At 45.6% G+C, this 21,677-nt stretch overlaps 1 protein-coding gene across 7 annotated transcripts in view; it reads right to left on the bottom strand.

Moving 5' to 3' along the window:
* Positions 1 to 13,359, bottom strand: part of LOC147108098 (phospholipid phosphatase 2-like) — a 104,576-nt gene extending 91,217 nt beyond the window's left edge. Inside the window, exons 1-2 of one of the 7 annotated variants that reach the window (XM_086004580.1) lie at positions 12,852 to 13,359; positions 12,593 to 12,691 (exon numbers count right to left, since the gene is read on the bottom strand). In XM_086004580.1, the coding sequence (XP_085860706.1) occupies positions 12,593 to 12,647 (55 nt within the window). In that variant the 5' untranslated portion in view covers positions 12,648 to 12,691; positions 12,852 to 13,359. The other 6 variants (XM_086004582.1, XM_086004579.1, XM_086004584.1 and 3 more) reach the window with 6 other exon arrangements.
* Between the last annotated feature and the right edge of the window lie 8,318 nt (positions 13,360 to 21,677).

The raw sequence follows: 21,677 nt of genomic DNA on the forward strand, positions 1-21,677 counted from the left end.
AGCTCTTCTCACAGGCCCAGACATCTCACAGGGTGTAGGAATCTTGTAGTGTTGCTTATTCTTGCAGAACTACCGCATTACTAAACAGCAGGATGACCAAGAGGGAGTGAATGCAAAATGTGAAGGATCGACACTATGTGCGTCAGACTTCCTGTTCGCCTTCGTGGGAGAGAGATGCTCGCGGTACTGAATGACAATTTACTGGAGTTGGGAATCTATGAAGTTAGGCTTCCATACAAACAAACAAAAAAAAATTGTTGCTGCATGCATTTGGAATAAAAAAATTTAAGATTGTTAAAACATACAGTGGCAACTTCCGTCAGTGTTATGCAGGTAGTGTAATTAAAAGAATGGCATTTTATATTAGCTTCCCAAGAGAGATTTCTAATGCATTTTGTTACAAAGAGAATTGCAAAGATGATGTTAGAAAGGCTAGATTGTGGGTACGGCAAGCTCGGTTTGATTTTAACTCCTAGAATCATAGACTAAAACTACACAGGAGGCGGTCATTCGGCCCATCAAATCTACACCAGCTCTTTTGAAGAGCAATCCAGTTCATCCCACTCCCCCACTCTTTCCCATATCCCTGCAGTTTTTTCTCCAAGTATTTACCTGTTTTTTTTTTTGCCAGACCCCAGGGACCAGTTAAAATGGAGAAGGGGTCTTACCCACTTTCCTGCCCCGAGCTGGCTGACTGCAACTCCAAGGACACCCACCCCAAGCCGGCTGGGCCCTCTTTTAACATGCAGATCGGGCTCCGACGATGGCCTGATCTGCCATTTTACCTGAGCCCTAAAGCGGCAGAGCAGTGGTCACTTCCCTGCTAGGCCACTATTCTGTCATCAACAGCAGTGGGCCAGAAGATACCCAGCAAAGTAACTTTTAAAAACTTTGGCCTAGAAATTGGGTTGGGGCGCCAAAGTGGCGCAAAAGTCGCCTGAGTGCAGGATTTAGCGCAGCGTTCGAGGCTTTAGCGTTCATCAGATATTCAGTTCCATTGCCCCTAGAGGGAGACGGGGCGAGGCTCGAGGTGCTCCGCGTCCCTCTTAGGGCACTGAAACTGAATATCGCAGCGCAACGTGCCGCAGCGCCACAAGCTGCGGCACGGCACGCTGCGGTACTGCAGGCCTTCCTCCCATTGTTAAGGGGGAGGGGCCTGCAACAGCGCGATCCCCGCTCGCGAGTGCCGGCAAACGAGCCCGGCACCAAGGAGAAGCCGGGACGGAAGTGCTGGCAGGCGGCCGCCCCACACCTCCACCTTAACTTGCGCCGCTGCCGGCACAGTAAGGCCCCGTGAACCGGGCGCGGGTAGCGAATGGCGCAACTGCGCCATTGGCTACCAAATATCGCGAACGGGGCACTGCGCACACCGATGATGTCATCGGTGGCAGCGCAGTGCAAATGGCTAGTGCCACCATTAGCGCCCCTGCTGAATATCGCAGGAGGCGCAGCCAGTGGCGCTACAGCCACTGCCTGCCTCTTTAGGCGCTAACAGGTGGCGCTACTCACCCAATTTCTCCCCCTTTATCTTTTTTTTAAAGTTTCCTTGTGGGACAATAGGAGCAGGAATGTTCCTCCGGGGTCAAGGATACCTTGGGAACTCCCCGGCCCCGGGCTCGCCTCCCTGGAGCACGTACTTTGTGCCTGGGGACTGTACTCCTGGGTCCCCGGCAGCAGCCTCCTGCCGCCCGATTTTAAACGGCTGTGCAGCCGCTTCCCGCCGAATTCCCGGCTGTTCTTGGTCGAGGCTGACACTCCAGTGCAGTACTGAGGGAGTGCTGCATTGTCAGAGGTGCCGTATTTCAGAGAAGACATTAAAACGAGGCCCCGTCTGCTCCCTCAGGCGGACGTAAAGGATCCCAAGCCATTATTTCGAAGAAGAGCAGGGGAGTTATCCCCGGTGTCCTGGCCAATATTTATCCCTCAATCAGCATCACAAAAACCAGATAATCTGGTCATTACCACATTGCTGTTTGTGGGAGCTTGCTGTGCGCAAATTGGCTGCTGGGTTTCGTACATTACAACAGTGACGTCACTTCAAAAGTACTTCATTGGCAGTAAAGCGCGTTGAAATGTCATGACAGGTGCTATATAAATGCAAGTCTCTCTTTTTTCGCTATCATTTACCCAGATATTCGTCAGAAAAGCTGCACTCCACATCCACTTACAGGATCTTGTCCAGTAACCCTAATCATAAATAAAAGTATATAAAGCAGTTCACAATGGCAACATTAGAATCCCTTTCACCAGTACATTCTACTTCTTCTGTCAGCTCCCAACCCCACATAGAACATGGCTGAGTCTTTAATATTATTGTACAGAGACCTTATAGCCAGAAACTCAAGTCAGTGCAAAAGTTACAACCTGGACAAGTGTAGTAGAGGATTATTCTACAACATTCTGAGCAGTGAACATAGGAGCAGGAGTAGGCCATTCAGCCCTTCAAGCCTGCTCCGCCATTCAATTAGATCATGGCTGATCTGTATTTTAACTCCATCTACCCACCTTGCAATCTCAGTTTTGAAGTTTTCAATTGACCTGGCCTCAACAGCTTTTTGGGGGAAAAGAGAGTGAAGGGCAGGATTATGGACTTACAATTGCAATTCCCTCACATAGTGAGTTCCTGATCTTAGTTGTTTCATCAGGGATGGAGCAGAAACAATTTCCTAATAGGCAGAAATCCATAGCTTTAAACCTGCTTCAATTTGCAACCTCGTTCAAAGCAAGTGTTGCAAATGAAAATCGGACACTGGCACAGAGTGTTCTTTGGTGGCACCAACAATGCGGACACTGGCACAGAGCGGGGCACCAATCAATGCGGACACTGGCACAGAGCGGGGGCACCAACCAATGCGGACACTGGCACAGAGCGGGGGCACCAACCAATGCGGACACTGGCACAGAGCGGGGGCACCAATCAATGCGGACACTGGCACAGAGCGGGGGCACCAACCGATGCGGACACTGGCACAGAGCGGGGGCACCAATCAATGCGGACACTGGCACAGAGCGGGGGCACCAACCGATGCGGACACTGGCACAGAGCGGGGGCACCAATCAATGCGGATACTGGCACAGAGCGGGGGCACCAATCGATGTGGACACCGGCACAGAGCGGGGGCACCAATCGATGCAGACACTGGCACAGAGCGGGGGCACCAACCAATGCGGACACTGGCAATAACAAGAGAAATGTTCCCTTCTTCAGTGCTGACGTCTCTCACTTTGATGAAATTAGACCAAATAGTTATGCAGAACCGAACTGTTTAGCAATGGCTCAGAGGCTTTCTCCACAGAGGCTAAACAAACAGAATCTACCAATCTTGAACCCTGAAGGCAAAAGGGAACCCTCTTAACATCTCAATGCAATCTCAAGCTCCTCACCCTTCTTGATCTATCTGTACATTAAAGTACATAAGTGTCCTAATAAAGCTACCTCCACTCTGCCCCAATGAGAAACATGAACTATTGTTAAGGCACTCTCAGCTCCATTCCCAATGACAAGTTTTACTTGGCTTCGCGCTTGCCAATCTCATTCCACAGGGCACCTCCCTGTTCATTTTAATCATGAGCTGGCAGACCTAACCCTTTTCTGTTTATTCACAATGCTCTATGTGCTGCAACACAAGGCTGCTGTAAAATAAAAAAAAATTTAAAAATCACTCAACAAACCTAGTGGTATTAAGCTGGTAATTAATCACCCTCGCTCCACGAGTGAAACACTGAATGTCAGGAGAGGTGGACTACCAACCAGTGATTAAATTTCTTACTGAACTGCTGACTCATCCTGGGGAACTGTTCCATCGGCACCAGCCATCTTTCCGTACCTCGTCTAATTGGCTGTTCTTTGTGTAGGCTTAGACAGTGAATGTCAGCACACTAAAGAAGTATGGGAGGCAAGAACAAGGGGCTGATTTTTCCTCTCCATAGCCAGGGTGTTGTGGCCAAGTCCAACAACCAAACTACTGCCCTGGTTAAGATCAGTTAGCTCAGGACAGCTGGACCTAGGCACGGCTCTGTCCCACTCAGGGCAACAATTCAGCTAACCTGAAACATCTGGGAAACCACAAAAGAAAATATTACCATTAAGGAACGAGGAAGTAAATCACCTTTCTACAACAAATTGAAACTGCACAATCACCAGTTCATATTCAATGAAGCTCCACATAATGCTTAAAAAAACAAATACAAGCTCAATGCTGTGGTATTCCCTCCATAGTCTGGTATAGTGCACACGGACAACAGAATCTTGTTAAAGTGGGATGAGTTACTTTGAAGGTGCATTGACACCATTGTAAAGTTGCTTGGCAGAGCTTTTTGGTGTCTGTCAATGCACGGTGTCATTGTGCAACTGTTTTATTGTGTTGAGTTGCATTTGGCCTATAAATATGCAAGAGTGATGGTTGATTACTGCTCCTTGCTCAAAAAGGACAATGATCACTCTAAAGTAAACGAATGTTGAAAGTAGACCCTTATTCGCTATACAGTTAAAAAAAAAAGAGTACAGTGGATGCAAAGCTCCCCCCATGAAGCAGTCTTTGGGAGTCAATCTGAGAGCACACCTCATGGCCAGAGACGTATTCATAAGACGAGTCGTTAGAAGGGTCAGGAATAACCAGAAAGAATCCTTGGACAGGATCAAATGAAAAATTGTAAATATGGGAACTCAAATAAAGTGCTGAACATGCAGAGCTGAATGCTGAAAACCTGAACGCAAGCGTGAAGGGCTGCAGCAAAAGGTTAACCTATTTTCATCTTTCAGAGTGCTTCTATTCTGCAACTTTAGCAATTGTTATGAAGCAATTTCAACTTCAAAAGGGATGTTAAACTTTCACTATGACTCAGGAATTGGAATTTGAAGACAAGTGGTGGCAAACTAGTAGAGGAGATTGGGTTTTTAATACCCCATGAAGTACAATGCCAGGTTGTCAAACCTTATTTAAAGAGTGCTGAGAAGTGCCTTGAACTCCCAGGGCACTTTTGAAACTTACTTGGGTGTTAAATTAAAAGTTTTTTGAGGATGTAACTGGTAGAATAGAGAAAGGAGAACCAGTGGATGTGGTGTATTTGGATTTTCAGAAGGCCTTTGTTAAAGTCCCACATAAGAGGCTAGTATGCAAAATTAAAGCACGTGATTGGGGGTAATATACTGTCATGGATTGAAAATTGGTTAACAGACAGGAAACAGGGGCCTAGAAATTGGGTTCTGGTCTTGCCAGGGCTGTAGCGCCAGAAAGTTTGCGCCAGCGGTAATGCGGCAGCGCCCGACGAAAATTCGGGTGCGCCGGGCCCAGACGGCGGCGGGCGCTAAAACCCTCCTTTAGCGCCTCAAAACGGGCGTGAACTTGGGTTTCCCGGCGCTAATCCCCCGATGCGGTGCGGCAGGCGGGGGAACTGCAGGCCTCCTCCTCCTGTTAAGGAGGAGCTGCCTGCAGCCGACAACTGTCCAGCGGATTGACCCGACATCTGAGCCCGGCACCTCGGGGAAGTGCCGGGCTCGCATGAGACACTGATCAGGGCCGCGGGGGGGGAATGCAGGAGTCCGGGAAGGGAGGTGCGGGCAGGCAGCCGCCGGGAACGCGGCCGGCCGCCGCTCCACCTTTATGCGCCGGCGCACACTGGGGGAAGACTCTGTTGCCAGAGTCTTAGTTGCGCCTGCCACGGGCGAGGCGGGCGCAACTGAATTTCGGCTTGGGGCTGGGTTACCACGGCAACCGGGACGCTGCGCACACCGATGACGTCATCGGTGCCGGCGCAGCGCTACCGGTCTACCGCCGCGGAAGGGCCCCAGGCAATTTAGGAACCGGCGCCAATTGCAGCGCTAGGCCCTCTAGCGCCGCAAAATCGGTGCTAAGGGCACTGAATTTCTAGGCCAGAGAATAGAAATAAATGGGGTTTTTTCAGGGTGGCAGGCGGTGACTAGTGGGGTACCGCAGGGATCAGTGCTTGGGCCCCAGCTATTCACAATACATATCAATGATTTGGATGATGGAACCAAATGTAATATTTCCAAGTTTGCTGATGACACAAATTGTGAGGAGGATGCAAAGAGGCTTCAAGGCAATTTAGACAAGTTGAGTGAGTGGGCAAATACATGGCAGATGCAGTATAACGTGGATAAATGTGAAGTTATCCACTTCGGTACGAAAAACAGAAAGGCAGTGTATTATTTAAATAGTGATAGATTGGGAAATGTTGATGTACAAAGGGACCTGGGTGTCCTTGTACACCAGTCACTGAAAGCAAACATGCAGGTGCAGCAAGCAGTTAGGAAGGAAAATGGTATGTTGGCCTTCATTGCAAGAGGATGAGTGTACAGGAGCAAGGATGTCTTACTACAGTTATATAGGGCCTTGGTGAGACCACACCTGGAGTACTGTGTGCAGTTTTGGTCTCCTTACCTAAGAAAGGATATACTTGCCATAGAGGGAGTGCAGCAAAGGTTCACCAGACTGATTCCTGGGATGGCAGGACTGTCGTATGAGGAGAGATTGGGTCGACTAGGCCTGTATTCACTAGAGTTTAGAAGAATGAGAGGGGACCTCATTGAAACCTATAAAATTCTGACAGGGCTAGACAGACTGGATGCAGGGAGGAGGATTCCCCTGGCTGGGAGGTCTAGAACGAAGGGTCACAGTCTCAAGGTATGGGGTAGGACATTTAGGACTGAGATGAGGAAAAATTTCTTCACTCAGAGGGTGGTGAACCTGTGGAATTCTCTACCACAGAAGGCTGTGGAGGCCAAGTCACTGAATATATTTAAGAAGGAGATAGATAGATTTCTAGACACAAAAGGCATCAAGGGGTATGAGGAGAGAGGGGGAATATGGTATTGAGATAGAGGATCAGCTGTGATCATATTGAATGGCAGAGCAGGCTCGAAGGGCCGAATGGCCGACTCCTGCTCCTATATTTCTAGGTTTCTTCAAGTTGAGAGCACATTCATTCCTACCTGTATTTTCCAAAATATGTAACGTTTTATCATTGGGACAGGAGGACTGTACACACCTGTAACCACATGTTCAGTGCTTTAGCCTGGTCTGGAGAATTAGTTCCAGCCAGGCAGTGTAAAAAGAGGGGGTACTGCCTTGCTGTAGCCAGTAGTTGAAGTGTGAATGTACCATCAGATGGTGACTAACCCACTGCTCATTTCTGACATTTTCTATTTCAAACCCTTTTGGAGACTTGTGTTACTCCAAAATGGTTTCTGGATCATCTCAACTTATATCAAACATTTTCCAGTTTTATCTAATGAAGATCATTAGAAAATACATCTGAGCTACAAGTTCATATTCCAAAGCCATAAAAGGCTCCACACTTCAGATAAGATGTCAAATACTGTACGTGTTCAATAAGGACATCCAAATTTCCCCTCAAGTATTTCCGTCTCCAACACAGACGGAAATACAAGCAGTTTTATCAGACTGTTATAATGGGCAGCTGCTAAACTGACTCATACCCAATTTACTTCACAGTGCTTTAGAAAGTTGCTATGAAAATTTGGGATTTTATCTTCCTGTTGGTAAAACCTCCCATTTAAAGTGCAGTGGTTTCAGGAGAATGAGACCATAAGAGGCTGTGGAAATAAATTAGCACTGTGAGCCTGACCATCCCATGTTCCTCTTTCTACAGACAATTTTACCGACACTAACTCACAGCATGTCTCCTCTGAAGCTCTGTGAAGTTCGAGGGAAGGAATAGTAATATTTCAAATTGTATTTTTATTAAACTGCAGCTGCTACAAATGTAAGTTTGCAGTTTTTAAAAAAGACACCAAAACAAAACAAATATGAATGGACAAGATAGGTTAACATTATAACACAGTGTTAGAGACCTTGAGCCAGTGTAAAAGTTTCGCCATTTGATTTATTAAATCTCTTTTCGAGCAGATTGAGTTCTCTGTTCTAATTGTACTGCTGGATGCTTTTCACAGTCCAAATGGATTTTGCGCCAAGAATTCACACAAGTTCACACACCATTGCTACGCTTTATAGAACCCTAGTGGAAAAAAAAATCCTTCAGTTCAACTGCATACAAATTTCACTCACCCACCGCTACGCTTTGCTAAAATTCTGGTTACAACACCTTCTTCAGGCTAGGCTCCAGGAGCTAGCTTCTTTTACAGAGCCTTCATTGATAAAATAAGCAGAAGTACATTATATGTCCTTGATTTGTCACGGCACCAATTATTGATTTACAACTTTAAAAGATGAAAGGCCAACGAAATGCATCTTTCACACTATCATCACTGGCGTGCTTGTGAAATATCTGAACAACCGTATCTCCATTTGAGCTGCGAGAAACACCCAGCAGGTCAAATGATTGATTTTGTCCTTTGGAACTCGAGTTGCATGCAGGAATAACATTGAGTTATATAAACACAAGGGTGGCGCACTAGTGAGTACAAGTCTCTCAATGCTCTTTGCAGTGATGGAAGCAATTTGAGGTGATGATCCACAGAAGTTTACAGCACAGGAGGCCGCCATTCGGCCCACTGTGTCTGTGCGGGTTCTTTGTTAGAGCAATCCAAAACTAATCCCACTGCCCCACTCTCTGCTCCGAGTTCTGTATTTCCTCGGTTTCAAATATTTACCCAATTATCCTTTAAAAGATGCAATGATCTCTGCCTCAACCACTCCCAGTGGCAAAGCATTTCATGCTCCAACAACTCTCGGAGCAAAGAAATTTCTCCTGACCTCTCGCTAAGGTGACAATCTTAAATTGATGACCACGCGTCACTGGCCTCGTCAATCAGAGGAAATAGTCTCTCCCTATTCACATTATCAATCAAAACCTCTTAAATCGCCTCGGACTTCTCTGCTTCAGTGTTCTTGTGCACCAGTCGCTGAAGGCAAGCATGCAGGTGCAGCAGGCGGTTAAGGCGGCAAATGGTATGTTGGCCTTCGTAGCGAGAGGGTTCGAGTACAGGAACAAGGATGTCTTGCTGCAGTTGTACAGGGCCTTGGTGAGACCACACCTTGAGTATTATGTGAAGTTTTGGTCGCCTTATCTGAGGAAGGATGTTCTTGCCATGGAGGGAGTGCAGCGAAGATTCACCAGACTGATACCTGGGATGGCAGGAATGACATATGAGGAGAGATTGGGTCGATTAGGCTTATATTCACTGGAGTTTAGAAGAATGAGAGGGGATCTCATTGAAACTTATAAAATTCTAACAGGACTAGACAGACTAGATGCAGGAAGGATATTCCCGATGGCAGGGGAGTCCAGAACCAGGGGTCACAGTCTAAAGATAAGGGGTAAGCCATTTAGGACTGAGATGAGGAGGAATTTCTTCACCCAGAGAGCGGTGAACCTGTGGAATTCTCTACCACAAAAGGCAGTGGAGGCCAATTCATTAAATATATTCAAGAAGGAGTTGGATATATTTCTTAAGGCTAAAGGGATCAAGGGATATGGGGAGAAAGCAGGGACAGGTTACTGAATTTGGATGATCAGCCATGATCTCATTAAATGGCGGAGCAGGCTCGAGGGGCTGAATGGCCTACTCCTGCTCCTATCTTCTATGTTTTTATGGCTCTCCTCAAATGGCTTCCCATCCAGGCGAGTTGGCACTGTACACATTCCATGACTTTAATGTCCTTTCTATAATGGGGTGCCCAAAAACTACTCATAGTGGCATAACTATTGCCTTTTGCTACTTCACAATTACGTCTTTATTCTTGTACTCTTTGCCACGCAACATTGAAGCATAGTGGCCTGAATGGAATTTTTTGTTGCAGCAATTTGATATTAGTATAGTTTAAAAAAAACTAGCAATGCTGGGTTATCAGACCACATGACTATAGCTTACCCCTTGAACGGGATCGATTGAGAGAAACACTGCTGCAAGCACTCGAGGACAGCAGCCTCTTTGAGCATAAACAGTAGTCCAGCTGCTCTATGCGAGACACTTCAATACAAGGCACTACAAATTTCTTTCCACTTCTAGCAAACTGTGCAGCATCAAATACTCTGGAGGTCAAGTATAACACAGCTAGTTGTGTCATTACCCACCACAACCCTCCAATCTCAACCCCTCTTACACCAGCAATTAAATGATTCCATTCCTAATCTTTGTGGGTGAAACTGGGAATTTGTGGGCCATTTTTGATCTGCAGCAACTAACTGAGTCAGAAAATTCTTACAGATAAACCCTTGTGAAAGATCTACTGACAAGAGATACTTCTGTGAGGTTACTCGAGGACGCAGGCAGTCTCTTGAAGCAGATGAACTTCTCCACCCCCCACCACACACACACACACACACTTGATGCTAGACACATCAATATTGGCCATTATAGAAACATAGAAAAATAGGAGCAGGAGTAGGCCATTTGGCCCGTCGAGCCTGCTCCGCCATTATAGAGGTTTCAACTCCCAGCGGGCTGTATAGCATGGAACACTCTGAGGTTAGGTATAGCACAGCCAGCTGAAAGATACAGCTTCCCCAGAAAAGTGCCATTAACCTCAAATCTCAACCCCCCCTCCTGCACAAACCTGAATTCTCCACTCCCAGTGGATGAAATTGCCAAACTCTACTCATCAGTAACTGGACCGAGCTAGCCAACCCTTGGTTTCACTCGGAGGTTTTATAAACACCAAGAGCAGGAGACTCTCATCCCATCTGTCTGTGTGGGGTTCAAACCCAAAGCCCAGCAGTGACCGGACATGGAGCTAGACGTTCATTAACACTTATATTTACATTCAACGGGCAGAAAACATGGCGCACTGCGCTATCCTAGATTAACGAGCTATGAAGGTTGGATTGCAATCCTGGTCCCAATAGTAAACATGTGTTCAATAACATTGATGTAATAAATAGTTGTGGCCACTATTAAGTATTATTATTGGCTGATCTGCTGCAGCTTCAGGCAAAAATCCAAAATGCCACAAAGGGAAAATAGGCTAAATTAAAAAGGCACAGATCAGGAGTGTGATGGAATACTCTATTTGCCTTGGTGAGTGCAGCTGCAACAACACTTAAAAAGCTCAACACCATCCAGGGCAAAGCAGTCCGCTTGATCGGCAGCCCATTCACCACCGGCGCACCGTGGCTGCAGTGCGTATTATCTACCGGGTGCACTGCAGCAACTCGCCAAGGCTTCTTCGACAGCACTACCCAAACTCACGACCTCCACCACCTAGCAGGACAAGGGCAGCAGGTGCATAGGAACACCACCACCTCCAAGTTGCCCTCCAAATCCCGCACCATCCCAACTTGGACATATATCGCCGATCCTTCATCATCTCAGGGTCGGAATCCTGGAACTCCCTGCCCAACAGCGCTGAGGGAGTACCTTCACCACATGGACTGCAGCAGCGCTCCACCACCTTTCCAAGGCCAACTAGGGATGGGCAATAAACGCTGGCTATGCTAGCGACACCCATATCCCAAGAATGAATACATAAAAAGGAAAATGTCTCTTGCTAGATAGAAATACCTTTGTCATACTTAAGGTCAATTTTAGTCATTCAAGGGACATTTGGGGGGGGGGGGGGAAAAGAAGAGAACAGGATACTCAAAAGGACACCTGTGAACGCCTTGCATTGTTTTAGCTGGCATTGCTGCACCCATTCAATTATCCAGGCACTTGTGCAGATCAGATTCCAGCGACCAGCATTGGGAAGGCCGTTCCTGATGACAGGATCATAGATCTGGTTTCCCACCAGTCCATAATTCTATCATGGATCACAATGAAGCCAGATTCAGTAGTGCAAACACCTGTGTTCATGGACACCACTCTCCAGGAATCCAATGAAGTACGTGCATTTGTCTAGCACCTTTCACATCCTTAGGGCATCCCCAAAGCATTTTACAGCCAATGAAATATTTTTGAAGTGTAGTCACTATTATAATATATAGGGCAACTTTTAAAAACGTGCCAGTATCAAAGCGGCTTAAGGCCAGTGACCCGACTCTACCTACCTACATACATATATCAAATTGTCATAGCTAAACATAAGGAAATCCACGTCGTTCTGTCGAAAGGTCGTCCACCTGAAACATTAACTCTGTTTCTCTCTCTTCAGATGCTGCCTGACTTGCTGACTATTTCCAGCATTTTCTGTTTTTATGTCAGATTTGCAGCATTTTGCTTTGAAACCCAGCCCCGTTGTTTGAATGGAGGACCCCGTGGCAGCTTGCAAAACACACGGGTCTGTCCGTGCCGGTGGATCCTTTCGCTTACAAAGTACTGCCGAAAGCAGGAGCACCGTGGACCTCCCATCTCCAGCACTCCTTCAGTGTGCGAATGTACCTTTAAACAACACATGTGGAGGCACTCCGCCTAAACTCCCTTCTGTTGGAAGAGGAGGCGGGGAATCAGAAATACTTTTTATATTCACCACTTTAGCATCTTTATTGAATCCTTACACGGAGCGCCCACAACCGGCTCAATCGTTTGAGTCAAACTTGCAAAAGCAAAAAAAAAAGGCGAACACCAAAACGAAAAAATGCAGACGCATTAAGTCGTTCAGGGGCGGTAAAGGTTACATATTTTCCGTAGATAAGGTGGTTTCAGAAGTTACCAGCAAAGGGGAAAAAGTTGCAAAGCGATAGAAAGAGCAAAGGAACTTTAAGAGACACTTACCCACAATCACACACAGCACATCCACCAGCACGAAAATATTTCTTTTTTCGAACATCTTGCGTTGAAAACTTTTGAAATTCTCGCTGGTCTTCCTTGAAGCTATTTTGTTTTTACACACACATATATATATATATAATTAAAAAAAACACATACAAGAGACTTAAAAGGTGTAACACAGCTTCCAGATCGTACAACAACACATACACACCAAAAAAAGAACCAGCAACCTGAATTTCGAGTTCTTCCGGAATCTAAGTACCTGTCTCGATCTGCAATCCCAGAGACTAGTTTGGACTTTTCCCGGTTCGCTCTGTTCTTCCTGCTCCCGGCTCCGTTGGTCAGTTTCACGGGGCGGGGGTTGGATTGCACATTTCAGGGCGGGGCAGGACCAGGCTCACGTTGCCCTTCCTGGCAAGCTTTTGTTCTCCTTGCATCCCTTCTACACCACCACCCCCCAAAAAAAACACCCCACACGAATTAATGGATTGATGAAACTTCAGTTGAAACCCAATCGCTCTTGCTCCGATCCAGCGTGGGGAAAGACAATTGACGGCAGGGCTCCAGACCAGACCAGACCCTGGCAGAGATGCAGGCTCCTCTCCACAGGAGCCAAGTTTTTTCACTTGGTGGCAATTGTCTGATCGCGCGAAGGCGACACTCCTCAAATTATTTTCGCTGTCCGCGTTTTTTTTTTCGTTCAGCATTCCCCCTCCCCCAAAAAGAAACTTTTAAGAAAACGTCCACAACCCTTCAGACGGTGGCAATAAGCATTATTTGCGTCGCGCAGTGACGTGGTTTACAACGTGTGAATGCTTATACACTTAAAATGCAGTTCAAAGTCTAATTGTGTGGGGTTTAAAAAAAAAATAAAGGTTGCTTTATTGATGACTGCCGGGTGTGTTTGAAGCAGTACTTGCTGTAGAATAAACGTCTGCCTGCATTTTCTGCATCAATTTCTCTCCACTATAATTCTCTATGTGCACAGTTATGTACGTTTGCCATGTTATAATTGTATCCTTCCACTAATGGTGATATACCACCTCAGTTTTGCATTGCCCAATTCCTCAGCCTGTCCTGTAGGGAATCTTTTATGGTCTAATCAACACTACCGGTTCCAAAAAATGCCATAGGTATATTATATAAAAATAATACAAAGAATGTATGGCTTTAAAATGGGGACTGAATAATGTTTGCAGATCTCAGTGTCGGAACAGGGTCAGCTGTGACTCAGTTGATAGCGCTACTCGCCTCTGAGTCAGAAGGTTTGTGGGTTTACGTCCCACTTCAGGGACCCCAGCACATAAATCTGGGCTGATACGCCAGTGCAATGCTGAGGGAGTGCTGCACTGTTGGAGGTGCCGTTTTTGAGATGAGACGTTAAATTGAGGCCCCCCACCTGCTCTCACAGGTGAACGTAAAAGATCCCGTGGCAATATTTCGAAGAAGAGCAGGCGAGTTATCCCTGGTGTCCTGGCCAATATTTATCCCTCAACCAACTATAACAAAAACAGATTATCTGGTCATTATCACATTGCTGTTTGTGGGAGTTTCCTGTGTGCAAATTGGCTGCCGCGTTTCCCACATTACAGCAATGACTCCACTTCAAAAAGTACTTCATTGGCTGTAAGTGCTTTGAGATGTCTGTGCAAGTCTTTCTTTCTCAATCCAATTATCCCTCACCTAATCTGCTTTCACCTGAAGACTGTGCTTGCTCTTCCCTCCTTCCCCGCCCTCCATTTGCATGGCCAGACTAGCATCAGTATATGCTAACCTAAAATGTCCCTTCTCGGGTGCTTAACTTGTAACTGGGCTGCGTTGTGTGTCACTGAGCCATACAGATGCGGAAGCTGGCAGCTTAGATTCAGGGCTGTGTAGGTAACTGATTTCAGTCAGGGTAATAGTGCAGGGCCACAGTTGGTCAGGGATCCTTCTCCTGCTTAGTGCCCAGCTACCCCTGCAGGCAATGTGTGGGCGAGGGCATAGCCAGACTCTGATGGCTCACATGGACAAATAAGCCATCAGCGTTTTAAGATCAATAGCAAAATACTGCGGATGCTGGAAATCCGAAATAACAACAGAAAATGCTGAAAACACTCAGCAGGTCAGGCAGCATCGTGGAGAGGGAAACAGAGTTAACGTTTCAGGTCGATGACCCTTCATCAGCATTTAAGGTCAGTTGCTCACCTGTGACGATCGGCTACTTGGACAACACTGGTGATGCTGCTTTGCTATTAATGTTTTTAGAGGACTGACAGCTAGACAATATTTCTCTGGTGTTGTGGATGCTGGCATGGTCCGGCTGTCCCTGTCTGTACTGCTTCTGACTTTCCATAGCCAAGACTGAGTGATGGACTTACTCTGTCAAACAGGGCTACAATGTAACGCTGGGACAATCTCGACTTCATAGAATACTGCAGTTACCAATGATGAACAAGTAGGGCTGAGTTTTCTTGGAGGATTCTCACTTTTCTACCAGTCCCTCCGACCACCTTCACCACTTGTTTGTGCCAGTATAGATCAGATATTTACTGGCTAAAAAGATTGAGAGTTTATAACCTCTCTAGAGTAGTGGTGGGTGAGCAAAAACATGATCCATCTTTCTCAACACAGTATTGACTGGGTCTTCTCAGTGCTAATGCTAACACACTATTGCCTCATTCTGTATCTACCTGGACTAGTGAACCCAGGCCATTATCAATGCCAGAAGGTGTACCCAAAAATGGAAATAACATCACAATACACCAAGACTCTTTAATGATCTAATGACTCTACTAAGTAGTGCATTGTGTTCGATACTCATTGCTATGTTCCAGGGCTTCTGTTCCCCCATGAAGATTGCCTGTTTGAACAGATTCAGGAATTATTAAGTACAGGTAAACAGATTCTTACTTAATCCTGAGTAATAATGAGCACCCTGAACACAGCATTGGATAATAAAAACTTCTTAATAGCATTCACTAGTGTGGAATATGTGGCTCCTCATAGATACCATTAGTAGTGCTCAGATTTTTGTAAAGCAGAAGGGGTAAAGACTGCCTTTAGAGGGGCTAAATCTAAATTAAATCTAAATAGGGAAGGGAGCGAGGGGATTTAGCCATGGTAAAGAGGTAGTTATCTCTTCTAGGTTGGCCTCTATCCCTGTTGGTCATTCTGGAACTCGAGTTGTTGAATCGTCATGGATACCTAAGAATCTAAGAAGCACACTATGCTGATGAAGTAAAATGCATAAAAAGGCAAAAAGACTGATTGGTGTCATGAGCTTAGACTCTGTCCTCTTCTCACCTCTAGGATGTGGGATTGAGTCCATCCCAAACTGATGGGTGGTAGGGTTAGGCATTCATCTGAGATTGGGGTAGGCATTCATCTGAGATTGGGGTAGGCATTCATCTGAGATTGGGGTAGGCATTCATCTGAGATTGGGGTAGGCATTCACCTAAGATTGGGGTAGACATGCATCTGAGATTGGTGTAGGCATTCATCTGAGATTGGGGTAGGCATTCATCTGAGATTGGGGTAGACATTCATCTGAGATTGGGGTAGGCATTCATCTGAGATTGGGGTAGGCATTCATCTGAGATTGGGGTAGGCATTCATCTGAGATTGGGGTAGGCATTCATCTGAGATTGGGGAAGACATGCATCTGAGATTGGGGTAGGCATTCATCTGAGATTGGGGTAGACATGCATCTGAGATTGGGGTAGGCATTCATCTGAGATTGGGGTAGGCATTCATCTGAGATTGGGGTAGACATTCATCCGAGATTGGGGTAGGCATTCATCTGAGATTGGGTTAGGCATTCATCTGAGATTGGGGTAGACATGCATCTGAGATTGGGGGGGGGCATTCATCTGAGATTGGGGTAGGCATTCATCTGAGATTGGGGTAGACATTAATCTGAGATTAGGGTAGACATTCATCTGAGATTGGGGTAGACATGCATCTGAGATTGGGTTAGGCATGCATCTGAGATTGGGGTAAGCTTGTGGTTTTGTCAAAGTAGATGGAGGTTTATTCTGTATCTATTATTAAACGGGAAATTAGAGAAGCGTGCAATAAGAGCACAGCAGTTATCATGGGTGACTTTAATCTACATATAGATTAGGCTAACCAAATTAGTAACAATACTGTGGAGGAGGAATTCCTGGAGTGTATATGGGATGGTTTCCTGGACCAATATGTCGAGGAACTAACTAGAGATCAGGCCATCTTAGACTGGGTATTATGTAATGAGAAAGGATTAATTAGCAATCTTGTTGTACGAGGCCCCTTGGGTCAGAGCGATCTTATTGGCCCAGTAATTCCGTTACAAATGCGTGAGTACGGTCGGGGTACTCACGCGTCTGGCCGGAGGAAATGCCGGTTTTCAGCATGCACAGCGCATGCGGAGAAAACCGGCATTTCCTGTCCTCTGAACGAAGGGGTTCAGAGGCACAGCGCGTGCGACTGCACAGGCAGCGCGTGCGCAGTGAACTTCGTCGATTTCATTCATGGATTCAGTGAGGTTAATTCCTTACAACTTACACATGAAAAAAGCATGTGTAAAGTTGCTCCAGAGGCTGCGGAGGAAGATATATTTTATCGTGGAGCTTCTGAAAGGCAATATTTTTGTTTGGGAAAGGGAGGAAAGTTATTTTAAGAAATGATGAGGTAAGTTTTAAAGTTTAATTTTTTTTTTTAAACCGGTTTTCAGTACTGTAGGTAGAAGGAGCAATTGTGGCTGTGTGAATTGAATTTGTTGTGTTTATTAAATGTGAAAATGACTGTTCTAAAATGAGTAATGTAACATTTCCAACATTTTTAAGAAAGAAACTTTTCATCAGTAATATATTCTTTTAAGTAATTATGTATGTATGTCCGTATATATTCCTTTACGTATATGTATATATTCCTTTACTTATGTGTATGAATGTATGTATTTAATTATGATTTTCCAATAAGTTACTTTCTCTGAAAGTCATAATTAAATACATACATTCATACACATAAGTAAAGGAATATATACATAAATATACGCAAAGGAATATATACAGACATACATACATAATTACTTAAAAGAATATATTACTGATGAAAAGTTTCTTTCTTAAAAATGTTGGAGTCATTTTCACATTTAATAAACACAGCAAATTCAATTCACATAGCCACAATTGCTCCTTCTACCTACAGTACTGAAAACCCGTTTTAAAAAACAAAAATAAACTTTAAAACTTACCTCAGCATTTCTTAAAATAACTTTCCTCCCTTTCCCAAACAAAAATATTGCCCTTCAGAAGCTCCACGATAAAATATATCTTCCTCCGCAGCCTCTGGAGCAACTGTACTCATGCTTTTTTCATGTGTAAGTTGTAAGGACTTAACCTCACTGAAAGCATGAATGAAACCGGCGAATTTTACTGCGCACGCGCTGCCTGTGCAGTCACACGCGTTCTGCCTCTGAACCCCTTTGTTCAGAGGACAGGAAATGCCGGTTTTCCCTGCATGCGCTGTGCATGCTGAAAACCGGCATTTCCTCCAGCCAGACGCGTGAGTACCTCGACCGTACTCACGCGTTTGGAACGGAATTACTGGGCCAACATTTTACATGTCAATAAAATGAAAAATTTAACAATTGCACGATTTTCCCCCTCGCATCTGCGACTGAGGGTCCAAGGAGGTGCATTGCGCAAGAGGTCACCGTCGTACGTATCCTCACACTGTTCCCTTTCGGGAACTGTATGAAGTGGTGGAAGGATTTCTGGCCACGTTAACGCTCCTTCCGTGACCATAACCATCTTCATACCAGCCATTAGGGTGGTTAGTCCTATGGCGTGAGGGTTTTACGGGCTCCCACAACCCATCTGAGGGGGGGGGGGCCACCCACACCCGCGGACGCAAGTATCCCGCTGGATGTCCACCCAGAATTTATAGTTGGAGCTCCGATTCCACTTGCCGGGACTGTCTGGAGCGGGGTTTGAAACCCTACTCCTTCTGGCCCAGCGGCGGGGATGCTTACCGCTACGCAAAAGGCCCACTCCGCGCAAAAGGTGACACCCATACGTTTCCTGCGCCTTTTCCCTCCCCGTGACTGGAGCCCTATGCTGCCACTTGAAAGACCAAGCTATCATCTGTCCTTTTTGCGGTGCCTTTGACTTCTCATTACCAATGATGAGCAGGCGCTGCGCCTCCACCTCGTTGAGGAGATTGCTGAGGTCATCATCAGTTCAATTGTGAGTTCTTTTAATGCCGTGAATTGTGCTCATTCCAGCCATTTCACGTTGCTAATCGGAGTGGGCCTTTGGCATAGCGGTAGGATCCCCGCCGCTGGGCCAGACGGGGTAGGGTTTCGAACCCCGCCCCAGACAGTCCCGGCAAGTGGAGTCGGAGCTCCGGCTCTAAATTCTGGGTTGACATCCAGTGGGATATTTGCGTCCGTGGGTGTGGGTGGCCCCCCCTCCTCGTATAGGTTGTGGGAGCCCGTAAAACCCTCCCGCCATAGGACTAACCACCCTAATGGCTGGTTCAAAGATGGTTATGGTCACGGAATGAGCGTTAATCACAGCCATAAATCCTTCCACCACTTCATACAGTTCCCCAAAGGGAACAGTGTGAAGACATGTATGATGACGACGTTGCTAAATAAATAAATGGAATGAAAAAATTCTTTCAGGGCTTTTAAAAGTCTTTAAATTGCTTTAATTCTGTTTAAAACGACTTCAGATTCTTCAAAATAATGTAAACGTTTTTAAAAGTTTATAAAAGTTACCAAAAGCTTCATAAAAATACCAAAAACCTATTTGAAATGCTGCTCTGTATGTAAAAATGCTTTTCAGCTTGTGAGAAACATTGGGGGCGTGTCCTATTAAACTGAGACCTCAAGGGGCGTGTCTCAGTTGCACTGCGCGCTACAGGCTTCGCGCTGGCTGCACTCCTGGGCGGCGTGACGTCAGACGCTGCCCAGGATTCTTCTGTTTCAAAAAGGAATTCCAGGCGTCCCTGGAGGTGAACGGCAGGCGCGTTGGGTAAGTGCAGATCGGGGGCTTGCACGCGCGGCAAGCCCCCGACCCAAATTTCTGCCCCAATATGATCGAATTCCTCATTAAAATGGAGAGTGAAGTAGTTGATTCAGAGACTAGGGTCCTGAATTTAAATAAAGGAAACTACAATGGTATGAGGCATGAGTTGGGTAGGATTGATTGGGGAATGTCAGTCAAAGGGTTGACAGTGGATGGGCAATGGCAAACATTTAAAGATTGCATGGATGAACTACAGAATTTGTTCATCCCAGTTTGGCATAAAAATAAAACAAAAAAGGTGACTCAACCGTGGCTAACAAGGGAAATTAGGGATAACATAAGATCCAAGGAGAGGACATATAAATTGGCCAGAAAAAGCAGTAAACCTGAGGATTGGGAGCAGTTTAGGATCCAACAAAGGAGGACAAAGGGATTAATTAAGAGGGGGAAAAAAGAGTATGAGAGTAAGCTTGCAGGGAACATAAAAACTGACTGTAAAAGCTTTTATAGATATATGAAGAGAAAAAGATCGGTGAAGTCAAGCGTAGGTCCCTTGCAGTCAGAATCAGGGGAATTTATAATGGGGAACAAAGAAATGGCAGACCAATTAAATACATACTTTGCTTCTGTCTTCACAAAGGAGGACACAAATAACCTCCAAAAGATATCGGGGAACATAGGGTCTAATGAAAGGGAGGAACTGATAGAAATCAGTATTTGTAGGGAAATGGTGTTAGGGAAATTGATGGGATTGAGGGCCGATAAATCCCCAGGGCCTGACAATCTACATCCTAGGGTACTTAAGGAAGTGGCCCTAGAAATAGTAGATGCATTGTTGGTCATCTTCCAAAATTCGATAGATTCTGGAACAGTACCCATGGATTGGCGGGTAGCTAATGTTACCCCACTGTTCAAAAAGGGTGGTAGAGAGAAAACAGGGAATTACAGACCGGTAAACCTGACATCGGTAGTGGGGAAAATGCTAGAGTCCACTATAAAGGATGTAATAGCAGAGCACTTGGAAAAAGTGAACGGATCGGACAAAGTCAACATGGCTTTACAAAAGGTAAATCATGCTTGACTAATCTACTGGAATTTTTGAGGATGTAACTGGTAAAATAGATAAGGGAGAACCAGTGGATGTGGTGTATTTGGATTTTCAAAAGGCTTTCGATAAGGTCCCGCATAAGAGATTAGCGTGTAAAATTAAGGCACATGGGATTGGGGGCAAGGTATTGACTTGGATAGAGAACTGGTTGGCAGACAGAAAGCAAAGAGTTGGAATAAATGGCTCTTTTGCCGAGTGGCAGGCAGTGACTGGTGGGGTACTGCAGGGATCGGTCCTTGGACCCCAGCTATTCACAATATATATTAATGAAAACAGAAAATGCTGGAAAAACTCAGCAAGTCAGGCAACATCCGTGGAGAGAAATTTGAGTTGACGTTTCGGGTTTGACCCTTCTTCAAAACTGGAGAGAAAAGGAACTAGATCGAAGGCAGGGCTGCGATCGGACAAAAGAATAAAAGAACCAAAAGAAGTAAAAGAGATTAGAAGCTAGACGAGATGGTAATAGGCTGTGATTAGGTGTAAAGTGTACTGGCACCTCATCTTCCGATTAGGCAGTCTGCAGCCTTCCGGTCTCAATATCGAGTTCAACAATTTCAGATCATAACCTCGGCCCCTATTTCATTTTCACTTATATTTTTCCACTCCTTTCCTTTCCCCCCCCCCCCCCCCCCTTTCCTTTTGTTTCTCTCTCACACCTGGCAGCTATCTTTTGCCCTGCCAGTACACTTTACACCTAATCACAGCCTATTACCATCTCGTCTAGCTTCTAATCTCTTTTACTTCTTTTGGTTCTTTTATTCTTTTGTCCGATCGCAGCCCTGCCTTCGATCTAGTTCCTTTTCTCTCCAGTTTTGAAGAAGGGTCAAACCCGAAACGTCAACTCAAATTTCTCTCCACGGATGTTGCCTGACTTGCTGAGTTTTTCCAGCATTTTCTGTTGTTATTTCGGATTTCCAACATCTGCAGTATTTTGCTATCATATATATTAATGATCTGGACGAGGGAACTAGATGTAATATCTCCA

This window comes from Somniosus microcephalus, chromosome 13 (genome assembly GCF_052327205.1).
Source record: "Somniosus microcephalus isolate GS21.2 chromosome 13, FLI_Smic_1.0, whole genome shotgun sequence".
Classification (NCBI taxonomy): Eukaryota; Metazoa; Chordata; class Chondrichthyes; order Squaliformes; family Somniosidae; genus Somniosus; species Somniosus microcephalus.